The sequence below is a fragment of the Furipterus horrens genome, unplaced genomic scaffold, assembly GCF_987537825.1.
Source record: "Furipterus horrens unplaced genomic scaffold, mFurHor1.1.pri manual_scaffold_12, whole genome shotgun sequence".
NCBI classification, from domain to species: domain Eukaryota; kingdom Metazoa; phylum Chordata; class Mammalia; order Chiroptera; family Furipteridae; genus Furipterus; species Furipterus horrens.
Genome location: NW_028327182.1, coordinates 67,022,343 through 67,047,338, shown reverse-complemented (window position 1 = coordinate 67,047,338; position 24,996 = coordinate 67,022,343). Strand labels below are relative to the sequence as shown.

The 24,996-nt window shown below is 40.0% G+C and overlaps 1 protein-coding gene and 1 long non-coding RNA gene across 2 annotated transcripts in view; one reads left to right on the top strand and one right to left on the bottom strand.

Moving 5' to 3' along the window:
* The window catches only part of TNFSF13B (TNF superfamily member 13b), a 61,513-nt gene that overhangs the window by 18,370 nt on the left and 18,147 nt on the right, over nt 1–24,996 (bottom strand). The window contains exon 3 of the mRNA XM_090258593.1: nt 22,896–22,952. Coding sequence (XP_090114719.1) covers nt 22,896–22,952 — 57 coding nt within the window. The remainder of the gene's footprint in view (nt 1–22,895; nt 22,953–24,996) is intronic.
* LOC149996304 (uncharacterized) lies at nt 311–7,040 on the top strand. Its single transcript, XR_016507467.1, has 2 exons — nt 311–792; nt 6,251–7,040. It is a non-coding gene; the product is annotated as an uncharacterized LOC149996304 (long non-coding RNA).

The following is a 24,996-nucleotide window of genomic DNA, read 5'->3' as shown; positions in this document are numbered from 1 at the left end:
CAAATGGGACTTCATCAAACTAAAGAGTTTCTGCTCAGCAAAAGAAAACATGAGCAAGATGAAAAGGGAACCAGGCATATGGGAAAACATATTTGCCAATGATACCTCAGATAAAGGATTGATCTCCAAAATATATAAAGAACTTACATGTCTCAACACTAAAAAGACAGACAGCCCAATTAAAAAAGTGGGCAAAAGACAAACACTTCTCCAAGGAGGATATACAGAGGGTCCATAGGCATATGGAAGAATGCTCAACATCACTAGCCACCAGAGAGATGCAAATAAAAACCACAATGAGATACTGTGGGGAACTAAAAAGTTCCTCGGCTAAAGTCTTGCTGACCGGCATCCTAAAGTTCTGCTTGGCATGGCCTCATTATCCCATAACAGTTGTCTGCTCCTAATTAAGGGCAACTTCCCTCTTTCTCTTCTTGGGAGTTGCTGTCCTTCATCGTAACTCTTATCTGTCAAGATAACGCCCCAGCTGCAGCTCCGCTCCTCCCTAGTGAAAAATTCCTCCTCTCCTGAGCTATAAGAATGCTGTTTTTACTAAGAATAAACGAGACTTGATCAGAGCACTGTCTTGTCTCCATTCTTTGTGCCTCTTGCCCCTTTCTCATCCTCACTCCCCCTCTAGGGTCCTCGTTGCTCGACCTGCGGGACGGGTCAAGTGGCGCCCAACGTGGGGCCCGAGAACGGGGGACTCAGTGAAGGACGCCGTTCGAGGAGCCGGCCAAGTAGAGAAGAGGAAAAGGCTACGCGGGAACCTGCCGCGCTGACCTCACCTCGGTAAGTGAACGGCGATCATGGGGCAAGAAATGAGCCGACATGAGCTTTTTGTTGAACAGCTCGGACAGGCATTAAAGGCACGAGGAGTAAAGGTTAAAGTAAAACAGTTACTGAAATATTTTGATTATATCAAAGACTTATGTCCCTGGTTTCCCACTGAAGGGAACATTGATCCACAACGGTGGAAAAGAGTAGGGGATGCCTTAAAAGACTTTTATGATACGTTTGGTCCGGAGAAGGTTCCTGTAACCGCCTTCTCTTATTGGAATCTAATAGATGAACTCTTATCTCAAAGACATAGTGATCTGGTAGTAGCTAATGTAGTAAAAAAGGGTCAAAATATCTTAAAGACAAATCATAAGGAGGAAGGTAGAAAAAATAAAGGAAATGACAGCCGAGAGGAGGATAATTTAATATCTCTTGAAAATGACGGTGAGGACGAAGTAGTTAAACCAAAAGAAAAACAGGACAGTCCGAAGTGTAAGCCATCAGAGTTTCAGATTACAGAAGGGGGAGCTGCGGCACCTAAAGAAGTGTCGGTGAAATCAAAAAAGAAGTTATATCCAGACCTATCAGACTATACTGCAAATCATTCTGACGAGGGAGAGGTTAATTGGGATCACTTGGCAGAAGAGGCAGCCAAATACCATAACCCTGAACGGCCGCCTCTGAAAACAAGGCCACCGCCATATATCTCACCCTCCTCTCCCCCTTCTGCATACCCTGTTATTAATCCTCGAGAAGAACTGAGGAATAAAATTGAACATTTAAAAGAACAAATACAATTAGAAAAGGAGCATCAGGAATTAATAAGACAATTAGAGGGGCTAAAAATAGGAAAGCAAAGAAAAGAACTTGAACCCTCTGTAGAGGGCCCCCAAAGCCAGAGGCCCCCAGTCAGAGGAGCGGCCCCCAAACTTCCCCTTCAGTCAGGACTAATACCAGGCTTGGAGGAAATAGAGACATTTCCAGTGTCGGAAACAGTAGATGCCCAGGGACAGGCCTGGCGACACCACACTGGATTTGATTTCAAAGTCATAAAGGAATTAAAAACTGCAGTAGCTCAATACGGAGCCACGGCTCCTTACACTATGGCCATTTTAGAATCGGTCACAGATCAGTGGCTCACTCCAAGTGATTGGCAAACATTGGCTCGAGCGACTCTAGCTGGAGGGGACTATCTCCTATGGAAATCAGAATATGTAGAAATCTGTAAGGATACTGCTAGACGCAATATGCAGGCAAATAATGGGTGGAATTTTGATATGTTAATTGGAGAAGGCAACTATGGAATTAGTGACAATCAAATGCAATATGATCCAGGACTTTTTGCTCAAATTCAAGCAGCAGGTACAAGAGCATGGAGGAAGCTCCCCACTAAGGGTGATATGAGCTCCTCTCTCACCAACATTAAACAAGGACCAAATAAGCCTTTTGCAGATTTTGTCCATAGACTCATTACTGCAGCTGGTAGGATTTTTGGTAGCACTGACGCTGGCACAGACTTTGTTAAACAATTAGCTTTCGAAAATGCGAATGCTGCCTGCCAGGCAGCTATTAGGCCATACAAAAAGAAAACTGATTTAAGCGGATATATACGCTTGTGCTCTGACATCGGAGCGGCCTACCAACAAGGCCTCGCCATGGCTGCAGCAATGCAGGGTTTTACTGTTAAGCAGTTTCTAGCTCAACAAGGGAAGAAAAAATGCTTTAGTTGTGAAGAAACTGGTCATTTTGCAAGAAATTGCAAAGGGAAAAAGGAATCTAATAATAAAACTCCAGCTCCAGGGTTATGTCCCAGATGCAAAAGGGGAAATCATTGGGCAAATGAATGCAAATCTAAAATGGATGCCCAGGGCAACAGTTTGCCACTTATACAGGAAAACGGGAAAAGGGGCCAGCCCCAGGCCCCCAAACCCAAACAAATCTATGGGGCAGTAAGCTTTGTTCCATCAACCAGCAATCCGTTTCAAGCCTCCTCAAAGCCACAGCAGGAAGCGCAGGATTGGACCTCAGTTCCTCCACCCATACAGTATTAACCCCAGAAATGGGGGTTCAGGCTCTTCCCACGGGAATATTTGGCCCTCTTCCCGATAATACCTTTGGTTTAATAATAGGCCGCAGTAGTTCAACCATGAACGGTCTGCAGGTCCTCCCAGGAGTCATAAATAATGATTTTGCCGAAGAAATCAAGGTCATGGTTTCCTCCCCTAAACATATTAACACCATTGCTTCAGGCCAAAGATTTGCACAATTACTGCTCCTGCCTTTACTCTCTACTGCTAATACTGCCGTCTCGCAGTACAGAGGCAATCGAGGATTTGGGTCCTCTGACGTTTTTTGGACTAAAATTATTTCAGCACAAAAACCCACTATGCTACTATGGCTAGACGGCAAGGAGTTCTCTGGCCTAATAGACACTGGGGCAGATGTTACAATTATAAAAAGAGAAGATTGGCCTGAAGCCTGGCCCTTAGACACAACCATGACTCACTTAAAGGGAATAGGACAAAGTCAGAACCCTGAGAGAAGCTCTAAATTATTAACTTGGAAAGATCAGGAGGGAAATCAAGGTACCATCCAACCATATGTTATAGCCGGTCTACCTATAAATCTTTGGGGAAGGGACCTCCTATCTCAAATAGGACTAATAATAGGAAGTCCCAACACCACGGTCACCGCCCAAATGTTAAAAGCAGGATACATACCAGGTCAGGGACTAGGAAAGAATAGCACAGGTATAACGGCACCTATAAACACTCCTCCAAAAAATGACAGAGCAGGTTTAGGCCATTTTTCTTAGGGGCCATTGACACTCCTGTGGCCCATGCTGAAAAAATTACTTGGCTCTCCGATGAGCCGGTATGGGTCGATCAATGGCCTCTTACTAGTAAAAAATTGCTAGCCGCACAACAGTTGGTACAGGAGCAACTCGAGGCTGGCCATATTGTCCCCAGTAACTCTCCATGGAACACCCCTATTTTTGTTATCAAAAAGAAATCAGGCAAGTGGCAATTACTACAAGATCTAAAAGTAGTGAATCGGACTATGGTGCTCATGGGAGCCCTACAGCCAGGGCTCCCTTCACCCGTCGCCATACCATTAGGCTATTTCAAAATAGTCATAGATTTAAAAGACTGTTTTTTCACCATTCCCTTGCATCCGGAAGATCAAAAGCGCTTTGCGTTCAGCCTGCCAGAAACAAATTTTAGAGCACCCATGAAAAAATTTCAGTGGCGTGTCCTGCCCCAAGGGATGGCAAATAGTCCTACTTTGTGTCAATCTTTTGTAGCCACAGCTCTACAATCTATAAGAAACCGCTGGCCTAACATGTATATAATACATTATATGGATGATATATTAATTGCAGGCAAGACAGGAACTGAAGTTTTAAAATGCTATAATGAAATGCGCATTGCTCTGCAAAACAATGGTTTAGAAATAGCTCCAGACAAGGTACAACTCACTGACCCGTACAATTATCTAGGTTTCCAATTAAGAGGGTCCCAAGTTTCTTCTCAAAAGTTAGAATTAAGATTAGACAAACTTAAGACACTGAATAACTTCCAAAAACTTCTAGGTGACATCAATTGGCTAATGCCCTATTTGAAAATCAGCAAAGGGGAACTTAAGCCACTATATGATATCCTTCACGGGGACGCTAATCCCACATCCCCCCGTGAACTCTCCCCTGAAGGGAGACAGGCTATACACAAGGTTGAACATGCTATTCATTCCCAGGCTACTACTTTTATAAATTATGACAAACCTCTAAAATTTATTATATGTAAAACAACACTCTCCCCTACAGCTGTATTTTGGCAAACAGCACCTCTTATGTGGATCCATCTACCGGCCACTCCTAAAAAGGTCATTGAACCATATTATCAATCTGTAGCTAAGCTCATTATAAAAGGCCGTGATCAGGGTAAATGCTATTTTGGCAAGGAGCCAGACATAATAATCCAACCCTATAACCTTGATCAAATTAATTGGCTCATGCAATCTACTGATTCTTGGCCCATTTCTCTGGCTTCCTTTAAGGGGACGTTAGATAATCACTATCCTCCAGACAAACTCCTTAATTTCGCTAACAGGCATGAGTTTGTTTTTCCCCTACGCACAGCATCACAGCCAATAGCAAATGCCTTGTTAGTATTCACTAATGGGTCGTCCACTGGCAAAGCAGCTTACACATATCTAGATAAAAAGGTATCATTTATGACCAAAAGCACCTCTGCTCAAATAACAGAGCTGCAAGCAGTACTGGCGGTTTTTTCTGCTTTCCCTGACCGTCCGCTTAACATATACACTGATAGTGCTTACATTGCACACTCTGTACCCTTACTAAAGACGGCTGGCCAAATAAAGAGCACCTCCAATGCTGGAGAACTGTTTAGACAATTACAAAGATTAATCATTCAAAGGTTACATTCATTTTACATTGAACACTTACGTGCTCATTCCGGATTACCGGGTCCCCTAGCTGAAGGAAACCAAAAAGCTGATCTTGCCACCCGAACTCCCCAGGTCTCTCAATTATTTGTGGCCAATAACAGCATTCAGGACAAACTCGCTGCTGCACAAAATAGCCATCAACTACATCACCTTAATGCAAAAACACTACGTCTTATGCATCACATCACAAAAGAACAAGCTAGGCAAATAGTAAAGAATTGCCCATCATGTGCTATCCATTTACCAACCCCTCATCTAGGAGTAAATCCTAGAGGGCTAATTCCTAACGCTCTATGGCAAATGGATGTTACCCATTTTTCTGACTTTGGCAATCTTAAATACATACATGTTACTATAAATACCTATAGTGGATTCATTTTTGCTTCCCTTCAAACGGGCGAAGCCACCAAACATGTAATTAGTCATATGCTGGCCACCTTTGCAGTATTAGGATGTCCCCAACAACTAAAAACAAATAATGGGCCAGAATACATTAGCTCTAATTTCTCTCAGTTTTGCAAACGTCTCAACATCCAACACATTACAGGTATCCCTTATAATCCACAAGGGCAAGGAATAGTAGAAAGGGCTAATCAAACTCTTAAAATTACTTTAAATAAAATTAAAAAGGGGGAATGGTATCCCACGAGGGGATCACCAAGAAACATCCTTTCCCATGCCCTTTTTATACTCAATTTTTTAAATTTAGATGCTAGTGGCCGGTCTGCAGCCACTCGCTTTTGGCAAACCAAAACTGAAAAGCAATTCGCTTCGGTCTTGTGGAAAGATCCACTAACTAATTCCTGGCATGGCCCAGACCCAGTACTTATCTGGGGCCGAGGATCAGTGTGCATCTACTCTAAAGAAATGAAGTCCGCCAGATGGCTACCGGAACGTCTGGTTAAACAAATAAATAGCAAGTCTGACACAATAAATAACCACAACTAAACCCAGGGATAAGGATTTACCCTGAGGAAAATTTCCTTATTTTCTATTTCAGGACATGTTCAAGAAGAACGTAATCCTGCTGCTCGGGGTACTACTGCATTTTTGCCCGGACATAGAAGGTGGCCTTGGGGGGGGCCGCAAAATGGAGTCCTTCCCTATCTCCTTCCACTGTTAGGACCTCTCATAGGGCTACTCCTGCTTCTATCCTTAGGACCTTTCCTTTTCAATAAGGTGATGGCCTTTATCAAGCAACAAATAGATGCCATAAAAATGCAGCCAATACAGGTCCATTATCACAAATTGGAACAGGCTGAGACTGCAACTTACTATGATGCTCATACACGTAACTAATGCCTTGGTGAGCTGGACTGGACAGTCAATGACGGGCAACCGGAGACCACACGCATTGCCAGCCGCCACCTAAGACAGGTATCTGGCCAAAAAATGAAGCTGCCCTAGATAACCAATGACGGGTAAGGCAAGGTTAGCTCCGTGTGGCGATCTCCCGACCTAAGACAGGCGCAGTCCCCGCAAGGCTCTCAGCTTAAATAAAATAAAAAAGGGGGACCTGTGGGGAACTAAAAAGTTCCTCGGCTAAAGTCTTGCTGACCGGCATCCTAAAGTTCTGCTTGGCATGGCCTCATTATCCCATAACAGTTGTCTGCTCCTAATTAAGGGCAACTTCCCTCTTTCTCTTCTTGGGAGTTGCTGTCCTTCATCGTAACTCTTATCTGTCAAGATAACGCCCCAGCTGCAGCTCCGCTCCTCCCTAGTGAAAAATTCCTCCTCTCCTGAGCTATAAGAATGCTGTTTTTACTAAGAATAAACGAGACTTGATCAGAGCACTGTCTTGTCTCCATTCTTTGTGCCTCTTGCCCCTTTCTCATCCTCACTCCCCCTCTAGGGTCCTCGTTGCTCGACCTGCGGGACGGGTCAAGATACAACTTTACACCAGTCAGACTGGCCATCATCAACAAATCAACAAACAAGTGCTGGTGAGAATGTGGACAGTCGGGAACCCTAGTGCACTGTTGGTGGGAATGCAGACTAGTGCAGCCACGATGGAAAACAGTATGGAATTTCCTCAAAAAACTAAAAATGGAACTGCCTTTTGAATCAGCAATTCCACTGCTAGAATTATACCTGAAGAATCCTGAAACCCCCATTTTAAAGAACTTGTGTACCCCTATGTTCATAGCAGCACTGTTTACAATAGCCAAGTGCTGGAAACAGCCTAAGTGCCCATCTGTAGATGAGTGGATTAGGACTTCCGGCCAAGATGGAGGCTTAGACGGACACGCTAGGTCTCCCTCTACAACTAGAGAGGAATACAACTACTTCAAAACAAAGGATAACTAGAATTTCCAGAAAATAAAACTACACGGAAGTCCAACATATGAAGTTATAAACCAGCGGTGCCATTTGGGCAGGTAAGAGTTAAAGAGGGCAGTGCTGTTTGCGGTCGCACCCGGAGCGGCGGGCGGCGAGGAATCCCCGCTGCGCAAGCCCCTGGCGGTGCCGACTCCGCGAGGAATCCGGGCTGCGCAAGCCCCTGGCGGTGCGCGACTCCGGCGAGGAATCCCGGCTACGCAAGCCCCTGGCGGTGCGCGACTCCGGCGAGGAATCCCGGCTGCGCAAGCCCCTGGCGGTGCGCGACTCCGGCGAGGAATCCCGGCTACGCAAGCCCCTGGCGGTGCGCGACTCCGGCGAGGAATCCCGGCTGCGCAAGCCCCTGGCGGTGCGCGACTCCGGCGCTGGGGAGAGCGGCCACCGCATCGCTTTGAACAGTGAGGCCCAGGGGGACGGGAGGACGGATCCCGGTCTCCTAGCTGAATAACTGTGTGAATCCATCTTGGACCCCCGCCCCCAAAGAAAGCACCACAGGGCTGCGAAATAGGTCGCGGACAGGCAGGCGCCGGTCGCTGATTTGTGACGCCAAACGGCGCCGGTCGCTGGGTCATTACGAGTACACAGGCACTGCCCCGGACAGCCAGCCCAAGAAAACAAAACGCATCTGTCAAAATGAGGCATACAACTATAGAAATCCCGGTGACACAACTCACCAGACAGCAGATAGAGAACCTGACAGATGAACAGATAAGAAACCTGTCAGAGGCTCAGTTCTGGGCCATTGTTATCAGGGGGCTTACAGAATTCACAAAAGAGCAGGAAAAAGATAAGAAAGAAGCGAAAAAATTTCATAACGAAAGGAACAAAACCGCATACGAGATAGAAGGTGAGAAAAAATCCAGAGTTCATTTCAACAAACTGGAATATGGAGAAGGAACAAGCAGTCAACCAATGCAGCGAGAGGAAATGGGAAGCAACAATGAGAGGATCAGAAACCTCTGGGACAGCTATAAAAGGCCCAACATAAGAATCATTGGTTTGCCAGAGAATGAGGAAGATGAACTAGAACTTGAAAAATTGAGTGAAAATATAATAAAGGAGAACTTCCCAGACTTGGGGAAGGGAATAGACTTGCAGGTCCAGGAAGCAAGGAGAGTTCCCAAGAGACTGGACCCAGGGAGAACCACTCCAAGACACATTATAATCAAAATGTCAAAAATTAAAGATAAAGAGAGAATCTTAAAAGCAGCAAGAGAGAAGAAAAGAATTATGTACAAAGGGGTCCCAATTAGACTATCAGCTGACTTCTCAAGGGAGACCCTACAGGCAAGAAGGGACTGGCAAGAAATATTCAAAGTAAAAGACTCATGGACATGGACAACGGGGAGGGATATGATTGCGGGAGAGGGGGTGGGTTGGGTGGGGGAGAGAAATTGGGGGAAAAGGGGACAACTGTAATTGAAAAACCAAAATAAAAAATAAAATAAAATAAAAAAAAAAGAAATATTCAAAGTAATGAAAATCCAAAACCTACAACCACGAATACTCTATCCAGCGAAATTGTCATTCAGAATAGAAGGACAGAGAAAGTGTTTCCAGGACAAAATAAAACTGAAAGAGTTCATTAGATCCAAACCACTGTTATATGAGATGTTAAAGGGACTGGTTTAAAAAAACAGAAGCTAGGGAGATGAAACAAAGGCAAGCTAAATAGGCAACGAGAGTGGAAAAGGAACTGTGGGTACGGGAAGCATATTGGGGGGAGGTCAATAGGGAGGGGGAATAGGGAAAGGGAGGGAGATGATATAGGAATTGGGGATCAAGGTAGGAGGGAATGGAATAGACGGAGAGAGGTTGGGAGGAACTGTATGCACAACTAATGGACATAATCTAAAAGGGGGGGACAACTGGAGGGAGGGGGGCCACCGGGTGGAGGGGAGCAGAGGGAAGGGAAACTGGCACAAATGTAATATTTTAATCAATAAAACACATTAAATCTGAAAAAAAAAAAAAACCTGTGGTACATTTACACAATGGAATACTATGCAGCAGAAAGAAAGAAGGAACTCCTGCCATTTGTGACAGCATGGATGGAACTAGAGAGAATCATGCTTAGTGAAATAAGCCAGACAATGAAAGAAAAATACTGTATGATATCACTTGATACAGGAGACTAATGCACAACACAAACAAATGAACAAAACTGAACAAGGAACAGAATAACAGTTATTGGGAGGGGAGGGAGAGAAGGAGAATAAGTAGAGGAAGGGTTTATTAAAGGAATTCCAAAAATAACCCATGGACATGAACAACAGGGAGGGCAATGCCTGTGAGAAAAGGGTAGGCTGGGTGGGCAGAGGGAGCAATGGAGGAAAATTGGGACAACTGTAATAGAAAAATAATAAAATTAATTTTTTTTTAAAAAATGAAGAATATACTAACCAGAATAAAGAAAAATTTACAGGGAAACAGCAGCATGGATGAAGCCAAGAATCAAATTAATGATTTGGAACTTAAGGAAGCAAAAAACAAGCAACCAGAACAGCAAGAAGAAAAAAGAATATTAAAAAATGAACATAGTATAAGGATCCCTGGGACAACTTCATGCATACCAACATTCGTACCACAGGGGTGCCAGAAGGAGAAGAGAAAGAGCAATGAGTTGAAAATGTATTTGAAATAATAATGAAAGAATATTTTCCTAATTTGGTTAAGGAAATAGACATACAAGTCCAGGAAGCAGAGAGGGTCCCAAACAAGATTGATGCAAAGAGGCCCGCACTAAGACACATCATAATCAAAATGCCAAAGGTTAAAAATAGAATCTTAAAAGCAGCAAAATAAAAGCAGTTAGCTACCTAGGGCGTTCTCAAAAGACTGTCAGCTAATACCTCAAAAGAAACTTTGCAGGCTAAAAGGGACTGGCAAGAAATGCTCAAAGCCATGAAAAGCAAGGATCTACAACCTAGATTAATCTATCCAGCAAAGCTATCATGTAGAATCAAAGGGCAGTTAGCCCTGGCTGCTGTGGCTCAGTGGGTTGAGCATTGGCCTGCAAGCCAAGTGTCACTGGCTCGATTCCCAGTCAGGGCACATGACTAGGTTGCACATCAGGTCCCCAGTTGGGGGCATGAGTGAGAGACAACCACACAGTGATGTTTCTCTCCCTCTCTTTCTCCTTTCCCCTCTCTCTACAAATAAATAAACAAACAAACAAATTATTAAAAAAAAAAACAAAAAAACACAAGAGTTTCCTAGACAAGAAAAAGCTAAAGGAGTTCATCATCACCAAACCACTATTATATGAAATGTTAAATGGGCTTTAAAAAAAAAATAGATCAAAACTATGGACATTAAAATGGCAATAAATACACATCTATCAACAACTGAACTTAAAAAACAAACTAAGCAAACACATAGAAGAGAAACACAATAATAAATCTGGAGAATGATTTTGAGGGCTGCCTGATGGGGTGGCAATTAGGGGAATAGGTGAAAAGGTAAGGGATTGAGAAGCACAGATTATTAGTTATAGAATAATCATGGAGATGTAAAGTAGAGCATAGGAAATGAAGAAGCCAATGAACTTATATAGATGACCCATGGACATGAACAAAGGTGTGCGGTTGACTTAGGGATTGGGGTGGGGTTTCTGGGTGGAGGGAGGCAAAAAGGAAGAAATTGGGACAACTGTAAGAGCATAATTAATAAAATATAATTTTAAAAAGAGTAATCTGCAAAAGTGTTTAAAAATGTGTGGCCAAAAAGGTTGGAACATGGGTAGAGAAACAAATCAAGAGAAGCATGTGTTTCAAGAAAAAGGGAATAATCAAGCATCAAATTCCATTGAGAGATTTAAAGTAAATTTCATCATTGTTTTTATGAAATAATTATGTTGAAATGAAATAAGCAAGAGACTCTCATTATCAACATAATTAACAAAATACATCTATCCTTCTTTACCTCCTGTAAATCATATGAAAGAAACAGACAGATCTATGCTCTTCAAAATAGCTGCAAGGAATGACAAAAGCAAATGAGATTACATTGAGGCTAAATACAGAAGTAAAGAAAAGAAACAACAAAAAATAACTAAAGAACCTGGTAGTGGCAAACCTCACAAAGAGCCAACAAAAATCAGCTTTCTTACAGACAATCCTAGAAGTTTCTATGTCAGCTAAAGCACTTGGGAAATTAGGAGCAAATAGATTTTACACAAAATAAAATATGATGGAAATTATAAAAAGGAGTTAATAATTTGAGAAAAATGTAGTACAATATAGTATGGAAGACAGGGAAAGAATTATCAGCCTATATATAATTAGAACCCTGGAGTCAAAAAACACAAAAAAATGTCAAGCAGGGCAACAAGAGCTACTATGTACTGAAAGAGAACATCATATGCCAGGGAAAGTTGATTCTGAATAGTTTTATTAGTTTCTTATTGATTCTGTAATGAACTGTCACAAATATAGTGGCTTAAAACAACACACATTTATTATCTCACAATCTAAACATCAGAAGTCTCATTGTGCAACAGTCAAGATGTTAGCAAGTCTGTGGTTTTTTTGTTTTGTTTTGTTTTTGTTTTTTTCTGGAATCTGGAAACTCCATCCCTTGCTTTTTCCAGTTCTACAATCTGCCTGCATCCCTTGGCTCATAGCTTCTTCCATCTACCCAGGTAGCAAGGACATCACTTGAATTCTTCTATGATACCACACTGCCTTCTCTGACTCTGACCCTGCTAAATCTGTCTTGTAAGGAGCTTTGTGATTACAATGGGTCCACCTAAATGAGCCAGAGTAATCTCTCCAAATTCCTTATCATTTAAAACAATTTTAAATATGCTTTATTGATTATGCTATTACAGTTGTCCCAATTTCTTTTACCTTTGTTCCCATCCACCCAGTGACCCACCCTCCAGTTGTCCCCCTCCTCCTTAGTCCATGTCCATTGGTTGTTCATATAGTTCTTCTCAACATCTTCCTGTCTACTCCACTCTCTCCTACTATGCTTCTTAATTTCTGTACCACCTCCCTCCCTTTCCCCCCTTCCCCCTCCTTGCAAACCTCCCCACAAAATGTTCCCCATACTTATAATTCTTTTCCCACTCTCGTTGCCTACTTAGTTTGCCTTTGTTTCAATGCTTCTGCTGTTGGTTGTTGTGATACAGTTTTCATTTTAATGTTCATAGTTTTGATCCTCTTTCTCCTAAACAAGTCCCTTTAACATTTCATATAACGGTGGTTTGAATCTGATGAACTGCTTCAGTTTTACTTTGTCCTGGAAGCACTTTCTCTGACCTTCTATTCTGAATGACAGCTTCACTGGATAGAGTAACTGTGGTTGTAGATTTTTGCTTTTCATTACTTTGAATATTTCTTGCCAGCCCCTTCTTGCCTGCAGAGTTTCTTTTGAGAAATCAGCTGATAATCTTATTGGGACCCTTTTGTACGTAATTCTCTTCTCTCTTGCTGCTTTTAAGATTCTCTCTTTATCCTTAATTTTTGACAATTTGATTATAATGTGTCTTGGGAGTGGTTCTCCCTGGGTCCAGTTTTTTTTTAACTCTCTGTGCTTCCTGGACCTGTAAATCTATTTCCTTCCCCAAGTTAGGGAAGTTCTGCTTCATTGTTTTTTCACATATTTTTTCAATTTCTAGTTCTTCTTCTTCACCTTCTGGCAACCCTTTGATTCAGATGTTGGCCCACTTAGAGCTGTCCCAGTAGGTTTCTGAATCTCTCCTTATTTTCCTCACTTTTCGTTTCCTCTTTCTGTACTGGTTGACTGTTTTTTCCTTCCCTATGTTCCGATTTGTTGATTTGATCCCTGGTTTTCTTTCCCTCACCACTAGTTTTGTATGTGTTTTTGTTCATTTCAGGAGGACTAGCCTTCATTCCTTCCGTATCTTGTTTAAGATCTGCTGTTAGGCCTGTAAGCATTTTTATAACCAAAGCTCTGAACTGTGCCTCAGAAAGATCTCCTATCTGCTGTTTAGCTAGATTAGATATTTGCTGTCCGGTCAGCTGCATCACCAGGATCTCTATCATGATCTGTGCCATCCTGACAGTTTTGTGTTTACCTTTGCTTCCTGGGCAGGGCTGTCACACCTCCTATGCTATAGGGGGCAGAGCTCCGTGCACTCATCACAACCAGGTGACCCTTCTCACCATGCTGTGGTATTTTGTGTGGAGATGGGGGTCCAAAATGGATTCCTGTCATTCACTCTCTGCTGAGAGACTGGGAGCCTCCTCCTCCATCCCTACTCCCTCTGGGCCTCACAGTCCAAGGCAATGGGGGTCTGTCTTCCATGGCATTGAAATCGCAAAATGATGGGTCTGGTCTACAGCCGGGGGTGCTCCCCAGGTTCTTCTTGCCTCCCCTTAAATATGGGTGTCTGTACTTACTGCTGTCCTGCCGCCATTGCCACTGCTGCCACCGTCAGCACAACTTGGCCTCTCCACTCTGGCTTCACCCCTCCTACCTGTCCAGACAAGCACCACTTCTTTATAACTTCACACATTAGACTTCCATTTATTTTCTGGAACTTCTGGTTATTTCTGGTTTTGCAGTAGTTGTATTCCTTCTTAGTTGTGGAGGGAGACGGAATGTGTTAGTCTAGGCCTCCATCTTGGTCAGAAGTCTCCTGTCTGTGTTAACCTCTGTGTTGCTCCTGTTCCAAGTTCCTTATTTTTTTATTTAATTCTTTTTAATTCTTTTATGACATATGACTCAAAAAGATATGAGTTTATTGACACTAGTTAATAAAACTGTATAAGTTTCAGGTGTACAGTTCTATAAAACATTGTCTACATATTGCACTGTGTTCACCACCCCAATTCAAGTCTCTTTCCATTACCATATAACACTCATATACCCTCTTCTACCACCTCACCTATTTCCTTCTGAAAATTACTATACCAAAATCCATGTCTATGTTTTTTTTTTTTTTTTTTTGCTTAATGTCTTCATCTTTTTCACCCAATCTTATAACCCACCCCTCCCCTCACACTTGCAAAGTCCCTTTAACATGTAAAGTAATATACTCACAAGTTTCAGGGATTAGGGTGTGAACACTTATTCTACTTACCACAACAGTAAATTCTGAGATATATATTAAAATAACTGTTATATTTTTAAGGTAAGTACATAATTCTTTATGTAACAAGACAAGAAAGTCAAGCCACTTATGAGAAGAAACACTTTTCTTAGTTTTTTTTTCAAAGTACATATAGTGTCAAAAGACAGTGAAGAAATTTCTATAGGATACTCAAGTAAAGAAAGAGTAAACTGAGAATTTTATATCTAGACATCTTTCCTTAAAGTATAAAAACTAAAAAGAGACAGCTTTCTCAATGCAAATACTTAGTGACTATTGTTCTCATGAGCTCATTTTGAGTAAACTAGCAGAGAATTAAATTCAGCAAACTAAGGCAAAAATGAGGAAACTATAGCAATAAGTATTGAATATATTAATCTGCAGAGCCAAGATAAAAACACATAAAAAGAACTGTTTGGCAGAAACGATAATACAGTTTTATGTCATGACAATGTAGAAATTATATAACAACAAGTATAGGAAGTAGAAGAGGAAAAAATGTTGGTAGTAAAATTAATCAACTGTCTCATTTCTAACACCTGGGATTCAAAGGATATAAATTAAAGTTGACAGATCAATTAATAAAAGTATGAACATTTTAATAGTAAATAGACAAAAGTTAAGAAATATAATATCGCTACCCAAAAATCCTGTGGTGTACAGGAAGATAGAGAGGATAAAGAGGAGTCATATTAATTTTATCATAGACCAGAGTAGAAAACCAATAGATACAATTGTCTAAAGGTATAAGTACAGATGTCAGAATGATGTAATGAAAAATGGCAGAGTAGAAAGCTCAAAAAAATAAGTTCCTTCACTGAAACAGCAATTGAGCTGGCAAAAACTCATGGACAGTTTTGGATGTATACAATCTATATATAAAATATGTATGTATGTAAAAAACTTAAAGTACCAAGAGAGCATTTAATGAAAAGAAAAAAAAAAGGCTGTTAAATTTCAGTAAGGAAGTATTATGGCATTTTTTCTTATTCAGCTACCATCTTCCATCTTCCATCACATGGAGCAGGTTGCAGATTAACCAAAAGCCTAAGGAAGAAGATACTTAAAGAAGTAAGAGCTTTCAGTATTTCTAGGACTTCCAGCCAAGATGGAGGCATAGACAGACACGCTGCGTCTCCCTCCACAACTAAGAAAGAACACAACTACCTCAAAACTAAAAAAACAACAAGAAGTTCCAGAAAATCAAGCTGCATGGAAGTCCAGTAAACAAAGATATAAAGAAGAAATCTCATGCAGACAGGTAGGAGGGGCAGAGCTGGGTTGGAGAGGATGCAATGTGGTGGCGGCAGTAGTGGCAGTAGCGGCAGGAGTGGCAGGCCAGTGGAAAGCACAGTAACACATTTTAAAAAGTCAGGAGGGACACCTGAGGAGCATTCCCAGCTCCTCACTGGACCTTGCAGCTCATCGTCCCAGCAACTGGGGAAAATCAAGCCTCATTGCTTCTGACTGTGCAGACCAGTGGGGGTTGGGGTGGAGGCAGAAACTGCCAGTCTCTCAGCAGAGTCTGCTTATTTAAAGGGCTGTCACGGTCCTAGAACGTCCGCAGACCCACCCACTCTAGGAACGATGGCCAGGGCAGCAGCTAGGTGGGCACCAGTTTGGTGGGGAGAGGTGCCTGGAAAAGGGACGAGTGCTGGGTAGGTGGCATTGTTCCCTCTCAGGCCCCTCCCCCACATACAGTGCCAAAACGTGGTGAAACAGGTCATCTTGTACTGACGAATCCCTAAGGCTCCACCCCTTACAACAAAACAGGAGCAACAACTCTACCTGGGATGCAGAGGCACACAAACACAGGAGCCTGTCAGAATGAGGAGACAGAGAGGTATGGCCCCAAAGAGGGAATGGATCAAGGTTCCAGTGGGAGAACTAAGTGACAAGGAGATAGCCAACCTAACAGATGAGGAGCTAGACAACCTAACAGACGCAGAATTCAAAACACTGGTGATAAAGATGCTCACAGGCTTGACAGATATGCTTGAGTACAGCAAACACATAAGAGAAGTGAAGGCTATGCTAAGTGAAATGCAGGAAAATCCACACAAAACCAATGGTGAAGGGAAGGATACCGGAGTTCAAATCAATGATTTCACATAAGGAAGAAAAAAGCAGTCAACCAGGGCAGAATAAGGAAGCAAGAATTGAAAAAAATGAGGAAAACTTTCCAAATTTTGTGAAGATGATGGACATAAAGGTCCAGGAAGCATGGAGCGTTTCAGGCGAGGTGGACCCAGAGGGGACTGCACCAGGATGCATCATGATTGAGGTGCCAAATGTGAAAGATAAAGACAGAGTCCTGGGGACAGCAAGAGAGAGGTGGAGAGTTGCCTACAGGGGGTTGCCTATAGGACTATCAGCTGATTTCTCAGAGGACACTTTGCAGGCAGGAAGGGACTGGCAAGCAGTATTCAATGTGATCAAAAGCAACCTGTAACCAGAATTACTCTATCCAGCAAAGCTATCATTTGGAATGGAAGGGCAGATGAAGTGCTTCCCAGACAAGGCAAAGCTAAAGGAGCTCATCATCACCAAGCCATTATTATACGAAATGTCAAAGGGACTTACTTAAGAAAAAGAAGATCAAGACTATGAACACTGGAGTGACAACAAACTCACAACTATCAACAACTGAATCTAAAAAATAAAAACAAAATCCAACAAAACAAAATCCAACAAAACAAACCAGAATGGGAACAGAATCATAGGTATAGTGATCATTTGGAGGGTTATCAGCTGGGAGGGAGGAGGGGGAGAAATGGGGATATGGTACGAAGATTAATAAGTATAATTAGTTGGTACAAAATAGGGCAAAGTTAAGTATAATATAGGAAAAGTTGAAGCCAAAGAACTTATATGCACGACCCATGTACATGAACTAAGGCGGAGTGAGATTGTTGGAGAGAAATGGGTACTGGGTCGAGGGGAGTGAAGGGGAAAATAATTTGAACTACTGTAACAACATAATCTATAAAATATACTTTTAGAAAAAAAGGAAGTAAGAGCTTTCATGTGCTACTGTATACACTAAGGAATCTGTAATGCAACCTGCATCATGCTCAGAGTCAGAAGCGTGTTCAGAAAAGAACTGAAAAAAATCCTAAGCTAACACCTCTAATTGATATTCAGTCTCTACATAAGTGGGAGGGGAAGTTTGAGGCAGAATTTCAGCAGCCTGGCTAAATGTTGACGCAATTTCCCAGCTCAGAGCCAATCTGCTAAGAAAAGGGTAGTACTTTGGTTGTGTTGTTGCTGTGGTTGTTGTTGGTATTTAAGTAAGCCTCTGTCAGGAATAGGATTAGAAATTTTAAAAAATCTCTGACATATTGTCTTGGGTAAAGGAAATGAACAAATAAACAAATGCGACTACAATGAACTAAAACAAGTTTTGCACAGCAAAGACAGCCAACAACAAAACAAAAAGATATTTGCTAACAATCCATAAGATAAGAGGTTAATATCCAAATTTTATAAAGAACTCAGTCAACTCAACACCAGAAAAACAAACAACCCAATTAAAAATTGGACAAAAGACCTGAATAGACTCTTCTCTAAAGAATACATGCAGATAACCAATAGATATATGAAAAGTTGCTCATGGTCACTAATCATCAGAAAAATGCAAATGAAAACCACAGTGAGATATCACCCCACACCTACCAGAATGGCTATCATCAATAAATCAACAAACAACAAGTGTTGATGAGAATGTGGAGGAAAGGCAGTCCTAGTGCGCTGTTGGTGGGAATGCAGATTGGTGCAAACACTATGGAAAACAGTGTGTAGGTTCCTCAAAAAATTAAAAATGAAATTGAATTGTCTTATAACCTAGCAATGCCACTTCTGGGAATATATCTGAAGAATCCCAAAACATTAATTTGAAAGAATATATGCATCCCTATGTTCACTGAAGCATTATTTATAACAGCCAAGATATGGAATCAACCCAAGTGCCCATCAGTAGATGAGTGCCTAAGAAAGCTGTGATGCATATACACAAAAGAGTACTATTTAGCCATAAAAATGAATGAAACTTTACCTTTTACAACAGCATGGATGGACCTTCAGGGTATTATGCTAAGTCAAATAAGTCAGATAAAGAAAGAAATATTGTATGATTTCATTTATATGTGTAATATAAAGAACAAAATAGAAGAGAAACAGATTCATAGATACAGAGAACAGACTGATAGTTGAAAGAGGGGAGGGGATTCAAGGGGCTGGGTGAAAAAGTGAAGGGATTAAGAGGCAGAAATTGGTAGTTACAGAACAGTCACAGTGATGTGAATTACAGTATAGGAAATATTATCAATAATATCGTACTAACTATGCATGGTACTACGTGGGTTCTTGAAATATTGGGGGACCACTCTGTAATGCACATGATTGCCTTACCACTATGCTCTACATCAGAAACTAATACAGAATAATACTGAATGTAAACTGTAATTGAAATTTTTTTAATTGTAAAAATTATTAATTTAAGTAAAAAATCAAATCAGTTTAATGACTTTTAACTTACATATTTCTATATAAATATCTAAAAATAAAATGTTTTACTTTTAAAAATCATACCTATCATTTTATAATGACTTTTCAATCAACATTAAAATATTAAACTATATGTTGATATATGCCCTAATTAGTCTTCACTAATAAATAATATTCTATGAAAAAAATACCAGGGTGACCACAGAGATAACAAAAAAATAAAGAGTTCAGTGGTCACAGAGGACAAGAAATACAATCTTTGCAAAAATAATTTTGGAAAATCAATACACAAATGGACAACTGTAGCCCATAGCCATCAACACCAATCCCATGGGATGGAAAAAAATATAATTTCCTGACTTACCACAGTGTAGTATTTAAATCATTCAATTTTCAAAGAATAATACAAAGCATATAAACAAACAGAAAATTATCCATCATTCACAGAAAAAAAAAAAAAAGAAATTGGCAGAAACCATTCCTAAGGAAGCCCAGACATTAAACTCAATAAACAAAGACTACATCTTTTATAGCGCAGTAGTCCCTTGCTCTATCGCAGTTCACTTATTGCGGCTTCACTGTATCAGGGGATTTTTAAAAAATATTATATTTAATTATTTATCATGGATTTTTCACTATATTGCAGGATTTTGCAGTATTGTGTACATATGTTGTTAAAATAAGGTAGAATAAATGTAAGTTTCCTACTTCACGGGGGGCAGGGGGTCTAGAACGTAATACCCGTGATAAGTGAGGAAATACTGTATAGTTAAAGTTCTGCGTAAGGGCTAATGTCAGCAAGATGGCAAAATACAATAGAAAGCCTTATACATCACCCCTCCATGGAAACATTGCCTTAACAATAATATTGAAACCAAAATACCTTAAGGAGAAATTCAGAATCTAGCTAAGAAGTAGAAGCAACCGAAAGGAGCACAAAGTAAGAAGCAGCCATATTTATATGGGTAAGAAGAGCAATTTCAGTGTACTCACATCAGTCCTTCCCCTGAACAGGATTAGCTCAGAACCAAGAAGATTGCCTTATTCCATGATTATCCCATGGAAGAATAGTAAGAGAGCCTTCTGGAAAGTTGGTTTCTACCTTGTCTCACACAGAGCACTGGAAAACCAAAAGAGCTTAGTCCCAGATACAGTGACAAACAAAGAAAAGGGGAGGCCATCCTCTTACAGTCAACATTTTTATCATGATTGAGAAAAAGGAGAGAACTGATGCTTTTCCTCCAGGACAGAAAAAAGAAAGCAAAGGGGATCTTGTCCCCAGCCTTAGAGTGGTTGATACCAAGCACTGCTGACCAACACACGCCTCCCAGTCAAAATCAGTCCAGGAAGACTGAAAGAGGTAACTGCTTCTTCAAACGTACAAATGACAAAATAAATCTACAAGGAATATAAAGAATCAAAAAAGCACAACACAATCAAAGAAAGGAAACAAATCTCCAGTAAACAATGTGAAGTAAAAGGCTGAAATGAGCTGTAAATCACTTTCTCTCTATTGTAAGAGTTAAAAGACAAAAGCATTTTAAAAAACTATAACTACAATAATTTAATAGTTCCACAATATAAAAAGATATACATTGTCACATCAATAACATTAAGTGTGGAGGAGGGAAAAGTAAAAGTATAGAATGGTTGAATGGATTTTTTTAAAAACTCAACCATGTGTTGCCTACAAGAAACTCACTTTAACTTTAAGGACACAGATGAGATGAAGCTGAAAGGTTAGAAAACTATATTCTAGGCAAACAGTAAACAGAAGAGAGAAGTGGCAATTCTTATATCAGACAAAATGGACGTTTGAAACCTGTCAGAAGAAACAAAGAAAGGCATTATATGATGACAATCAAGAGGATATAATAAACATATATAAATATATATATATATATTATATATATATATATGCACTCAATATTGGAGACTCTAAATATATAAAGAAAATATTAAGAACTCTTAAAGAAGGAGAAGACAACAATGCAGTAACAGTAGAATTCAATACCCCATTTCAAACAACAGATAGATTATCCAAAAGAAAATCAATATGGAAATAGAATACTTGAACAACACTATATGAGACTAATTGAACTTAACAGATACAGAATATTCCATTTTGTAGTACCAGAATATACAATCTTCTTAAGTGCACAAGTTAAATTCTCCAGAATAGATGAAATGTTAGAGTGCAAACTAAGCCTCAACAAACTTAAAAAGGCTGAAATAATATCCAGTATCTTTTTCAACAACAATGGTTTGAAACTAGAACTTAATAAGAGGAGAGAAACTGGAAAATTCATAAATGCATGAATGTTAAACAACACACTACTGAACAACTAATGGGCAAAAAAATAAAAGGTAAATTAAGAAATATCTTGTGACAAATAAAAATGGAAACACAACATACTGAAACTTACAGGGCACAGTGAAGCAGTACTGCTGAAATGTACATGCTCACTCACATTTACATACTGTCCAAGGCTTGCTGGCACCACAAGGCCAATCCATGGGTCCAAAGGGCAAAGCACTCAGCTGAGCACCATGGATCAGTGGAGAGCGGCCACCATGCCAAAAAGATGACAACACTGTGCAATTCATACTCACAATGGAGTATCAGTTGTATCTTTTTGTGTGATTCATAGCATTTGGTTTTGGCCAAATGAGTAAAACAAATCATTTCTAAGTTATATATTTTTCAAATTTTATCTTTGGTCCTTAGGGTCTTTTCTGGCTTAATTTCAATTCTTAGGAAACAATTAATTGCCTATTAAAAGTTACAAACATATGACTTTGGAAAATGCAGAGTAATAAGTAATAATGGATTTTCAAGTGGTTTAATATTTGTGTTACATTTAAAATAATTAAAGTCACAGAGAAAAATACAGATGCAAGATAGCACTCCTGGGAAACATTACAAAATCCAATCCAAATTAATTATCTGGACTTGTTCTTGTTTCCCCTTTCCTGGCTCCAGCTTAACTTCCTGACATTTTGAACTCCCTTTTATGGTTCACAGCCCAAACATTCCCTTGCCCCCTGCCTGCTTTATTTTTCTCAATAGCATTTAATTTTATGAGCAGCAGTTACATTTTATTTGTTCATTTTATTTTCTGTTTTTCCCTCATCAGAAGGTAAATTCCATGAATGTAAGGAACCATAGGTATCTCAGTCACTGCTGAGCTCCAGTGCTCACACAGTAATATAATACTGTATATTCTTAACTATTATATGTAAAATATAAAGCAATGCTTTCACATTGAAGATTTATCATAATATTTTATATTACTTACTTGTACATATATCATTATTAATAAATTAATTAAGATGTTTATGATATCTTTGGTTTTACTTCATCTTACTATGATTTTTACAACCTAATAGGACAATTAATATTCGTGAAGATGACCTTGAGGCATTGTAGAAGCCAAAATAATTTCTAAATAATAAAAAATAAAATTTACTTTAGTATTGATTTTGTTTCATCATATGCTAATTATTTAAAATTTCTAAGTATTAGTATCTCTAAGATAAGTTTATTGTAAAATATTAGATTAACCTAAATATTTATTCCCTAATTACTTTGAATAAATTTGTTTATTATTTTACATCTAACTAAAGTTTAGAGGAAGAGAGTTGATTTGAGCTGAGATCTGAATATAGTCTTTGGACTTGAAATTCACAATTGAAATATACTGAATTCTAAGTGGAAAAATTACAGGGACTATTTTATTACCTTTTCGTATAGTAGGCATGTCACTGTCTGCAATCAGTTGCAAGCAGTCTTGAGTGACTGAAAAGTAAAAATGTATCATTTTAGTTACTTGAATAGAAATAATAAAAGAACTAAGATGATTCAGAGAAGACAAAGCTACAAACTCATTCACCAGTAACACCAAATATATTATACTTTCTATATAGCTTGTATATTGTTCTTCACATCACTTTATGAAATTTGCCCCAGGTTTTTATTATAACGTGTACTTAAAATTAAATTTGTGCTTGAAATTCATGTTTTAGGAAAACTATATGCTGTAAAAATACATCTCTATACTTTAACCTAACTTGCTTTAAAATGTTCATAACCTAACTTGTTTTAAAATGTTAACATATAAAAAACAAGTTTAATCATTGTTATTTGTTTTTCAAGTCTACCAAATACTTGTGCTAGTTAAACTGTCAAAATATTCTAAAATGACTTTTTGTTTTAAAGATCTAACAATAACTACTCACTAGTACTAAAAATACTATTAGTATTATTAAGAAATAAAAATTGTTAATATTTATGGAGCAGATATAAATCCAACCTCACAAAACTCCTAAGAATTATATATTGAAAACAAAGTCTTGAAAAGTGTAACCAACTTGCCCAGATCCTGAGGTAAAAACCCCGTCTATTTTACTGCAGAGCCAAAGTCGGCCTTCCGTGAAAGTTTTTGGACCAAAAAGAGTAGAGATAGGATATCTTTTAAAACTAAAATGGAAGAGAAACTGGAGGATCCAAGATGGCGGAGGAGTAAGTGGAAACTACACTAACCTCCTCCCAGGACTAGTCTGGATTTACAACTTAATTTTGGAGAAATCATCTGGAATTACCAACCGAAAACTAGCTGGAGAGAAGTCTTATAAACACGGAGAGACAGAAAAGGCCCTACATCACAACTTGACCAGTAGGGAGTGCGGAGATGTGGAAGGGCTGGCTGGGCCCCCACAAGCGGCAGCTGAAGAAACTGAGAAACAGTTCAGCAGCCAGGGGTTCCCCCTAAGAAGGGCAGGGTCTAAACCCCCAGCTGGGCTTCCCAGCCTACAGCAACAGAGTAAAAAGTAAAATAGTATCCAGCTGTGAAAAGCGAAAAGCCACAGGGTTTCTTGCTAGCCAGAGAGAAACAGCAGGAGAAAAAAAGCTCTTAAGTGGATCACATACTAAAATATTTTGGCCCCCACTTACCCTGGGCTCAAGCAGAGGGAAGGCAGAGAGGACTGGAAACACTTAGGGAGAGTTTGGTGTGGTGGCTTTGAAGGGAGAACTAGGGGAGCAGCTGACCAGGTCCCAGTGCTGACTCATCCCCAGTACTACAGGCAAACCATTCCCCTCCAAGTGGCATCAGCTTGAGGGGAAACAAAAGCCCTGCCTACAGGAATTAAGCTGCCACACCCACAGTCCTTAAACCTGACGGCTAATCACAGATTGAATAGATTAACAACTAAAGAAGCTAGACAAAGGCAGTAGATCCCTGGAAGTCTCCAACAGGCTGCCTAGGGCCAGACTGGTAGATGATCTGACACCACCAGAAGCAGATCCAGGAAGTGCAGATCATTCTAATAAGCACCAACAAACAATAGGAGTCACAAAAATGGGGAGACAGAGAAACAACCCCCCATCGAAAGGAAAGGTAGAATCCCCAGAAAGAGTGCTAAATGAAATAGAGGGGAGCAAACTATCAGATATGGAATTCAAAACATGGATTATGGAGAAGCTCAATGAGCTCAGCGGCAACTACCAAGAACTCCAGGGAAACTACAAGGAACTCCAGAAAAACTACAAGGAACTTACTGAGAATTACACCAGCATGAAAAAGGACATAGAAGCTATCAATAAGAGCCAGGAGGAAATGAAGAATACGATCTCTGAATTGAAGAACACAGTAGAAGGAATTAAAAGCAGGCTAGAGGAAGCAGAAGATCGGATCAGCAAGCTGGAGGACAATGTAGACAAAAACTCACAGATAGTTCAACAAAGTGAAAAAAGAATGAACAAGACTGAAGAGGCTCTAAGACAGCTGCAGGACAACATGAAATGTAATAATATCCGTATCATAGGAACTTCAGAAGGAGAA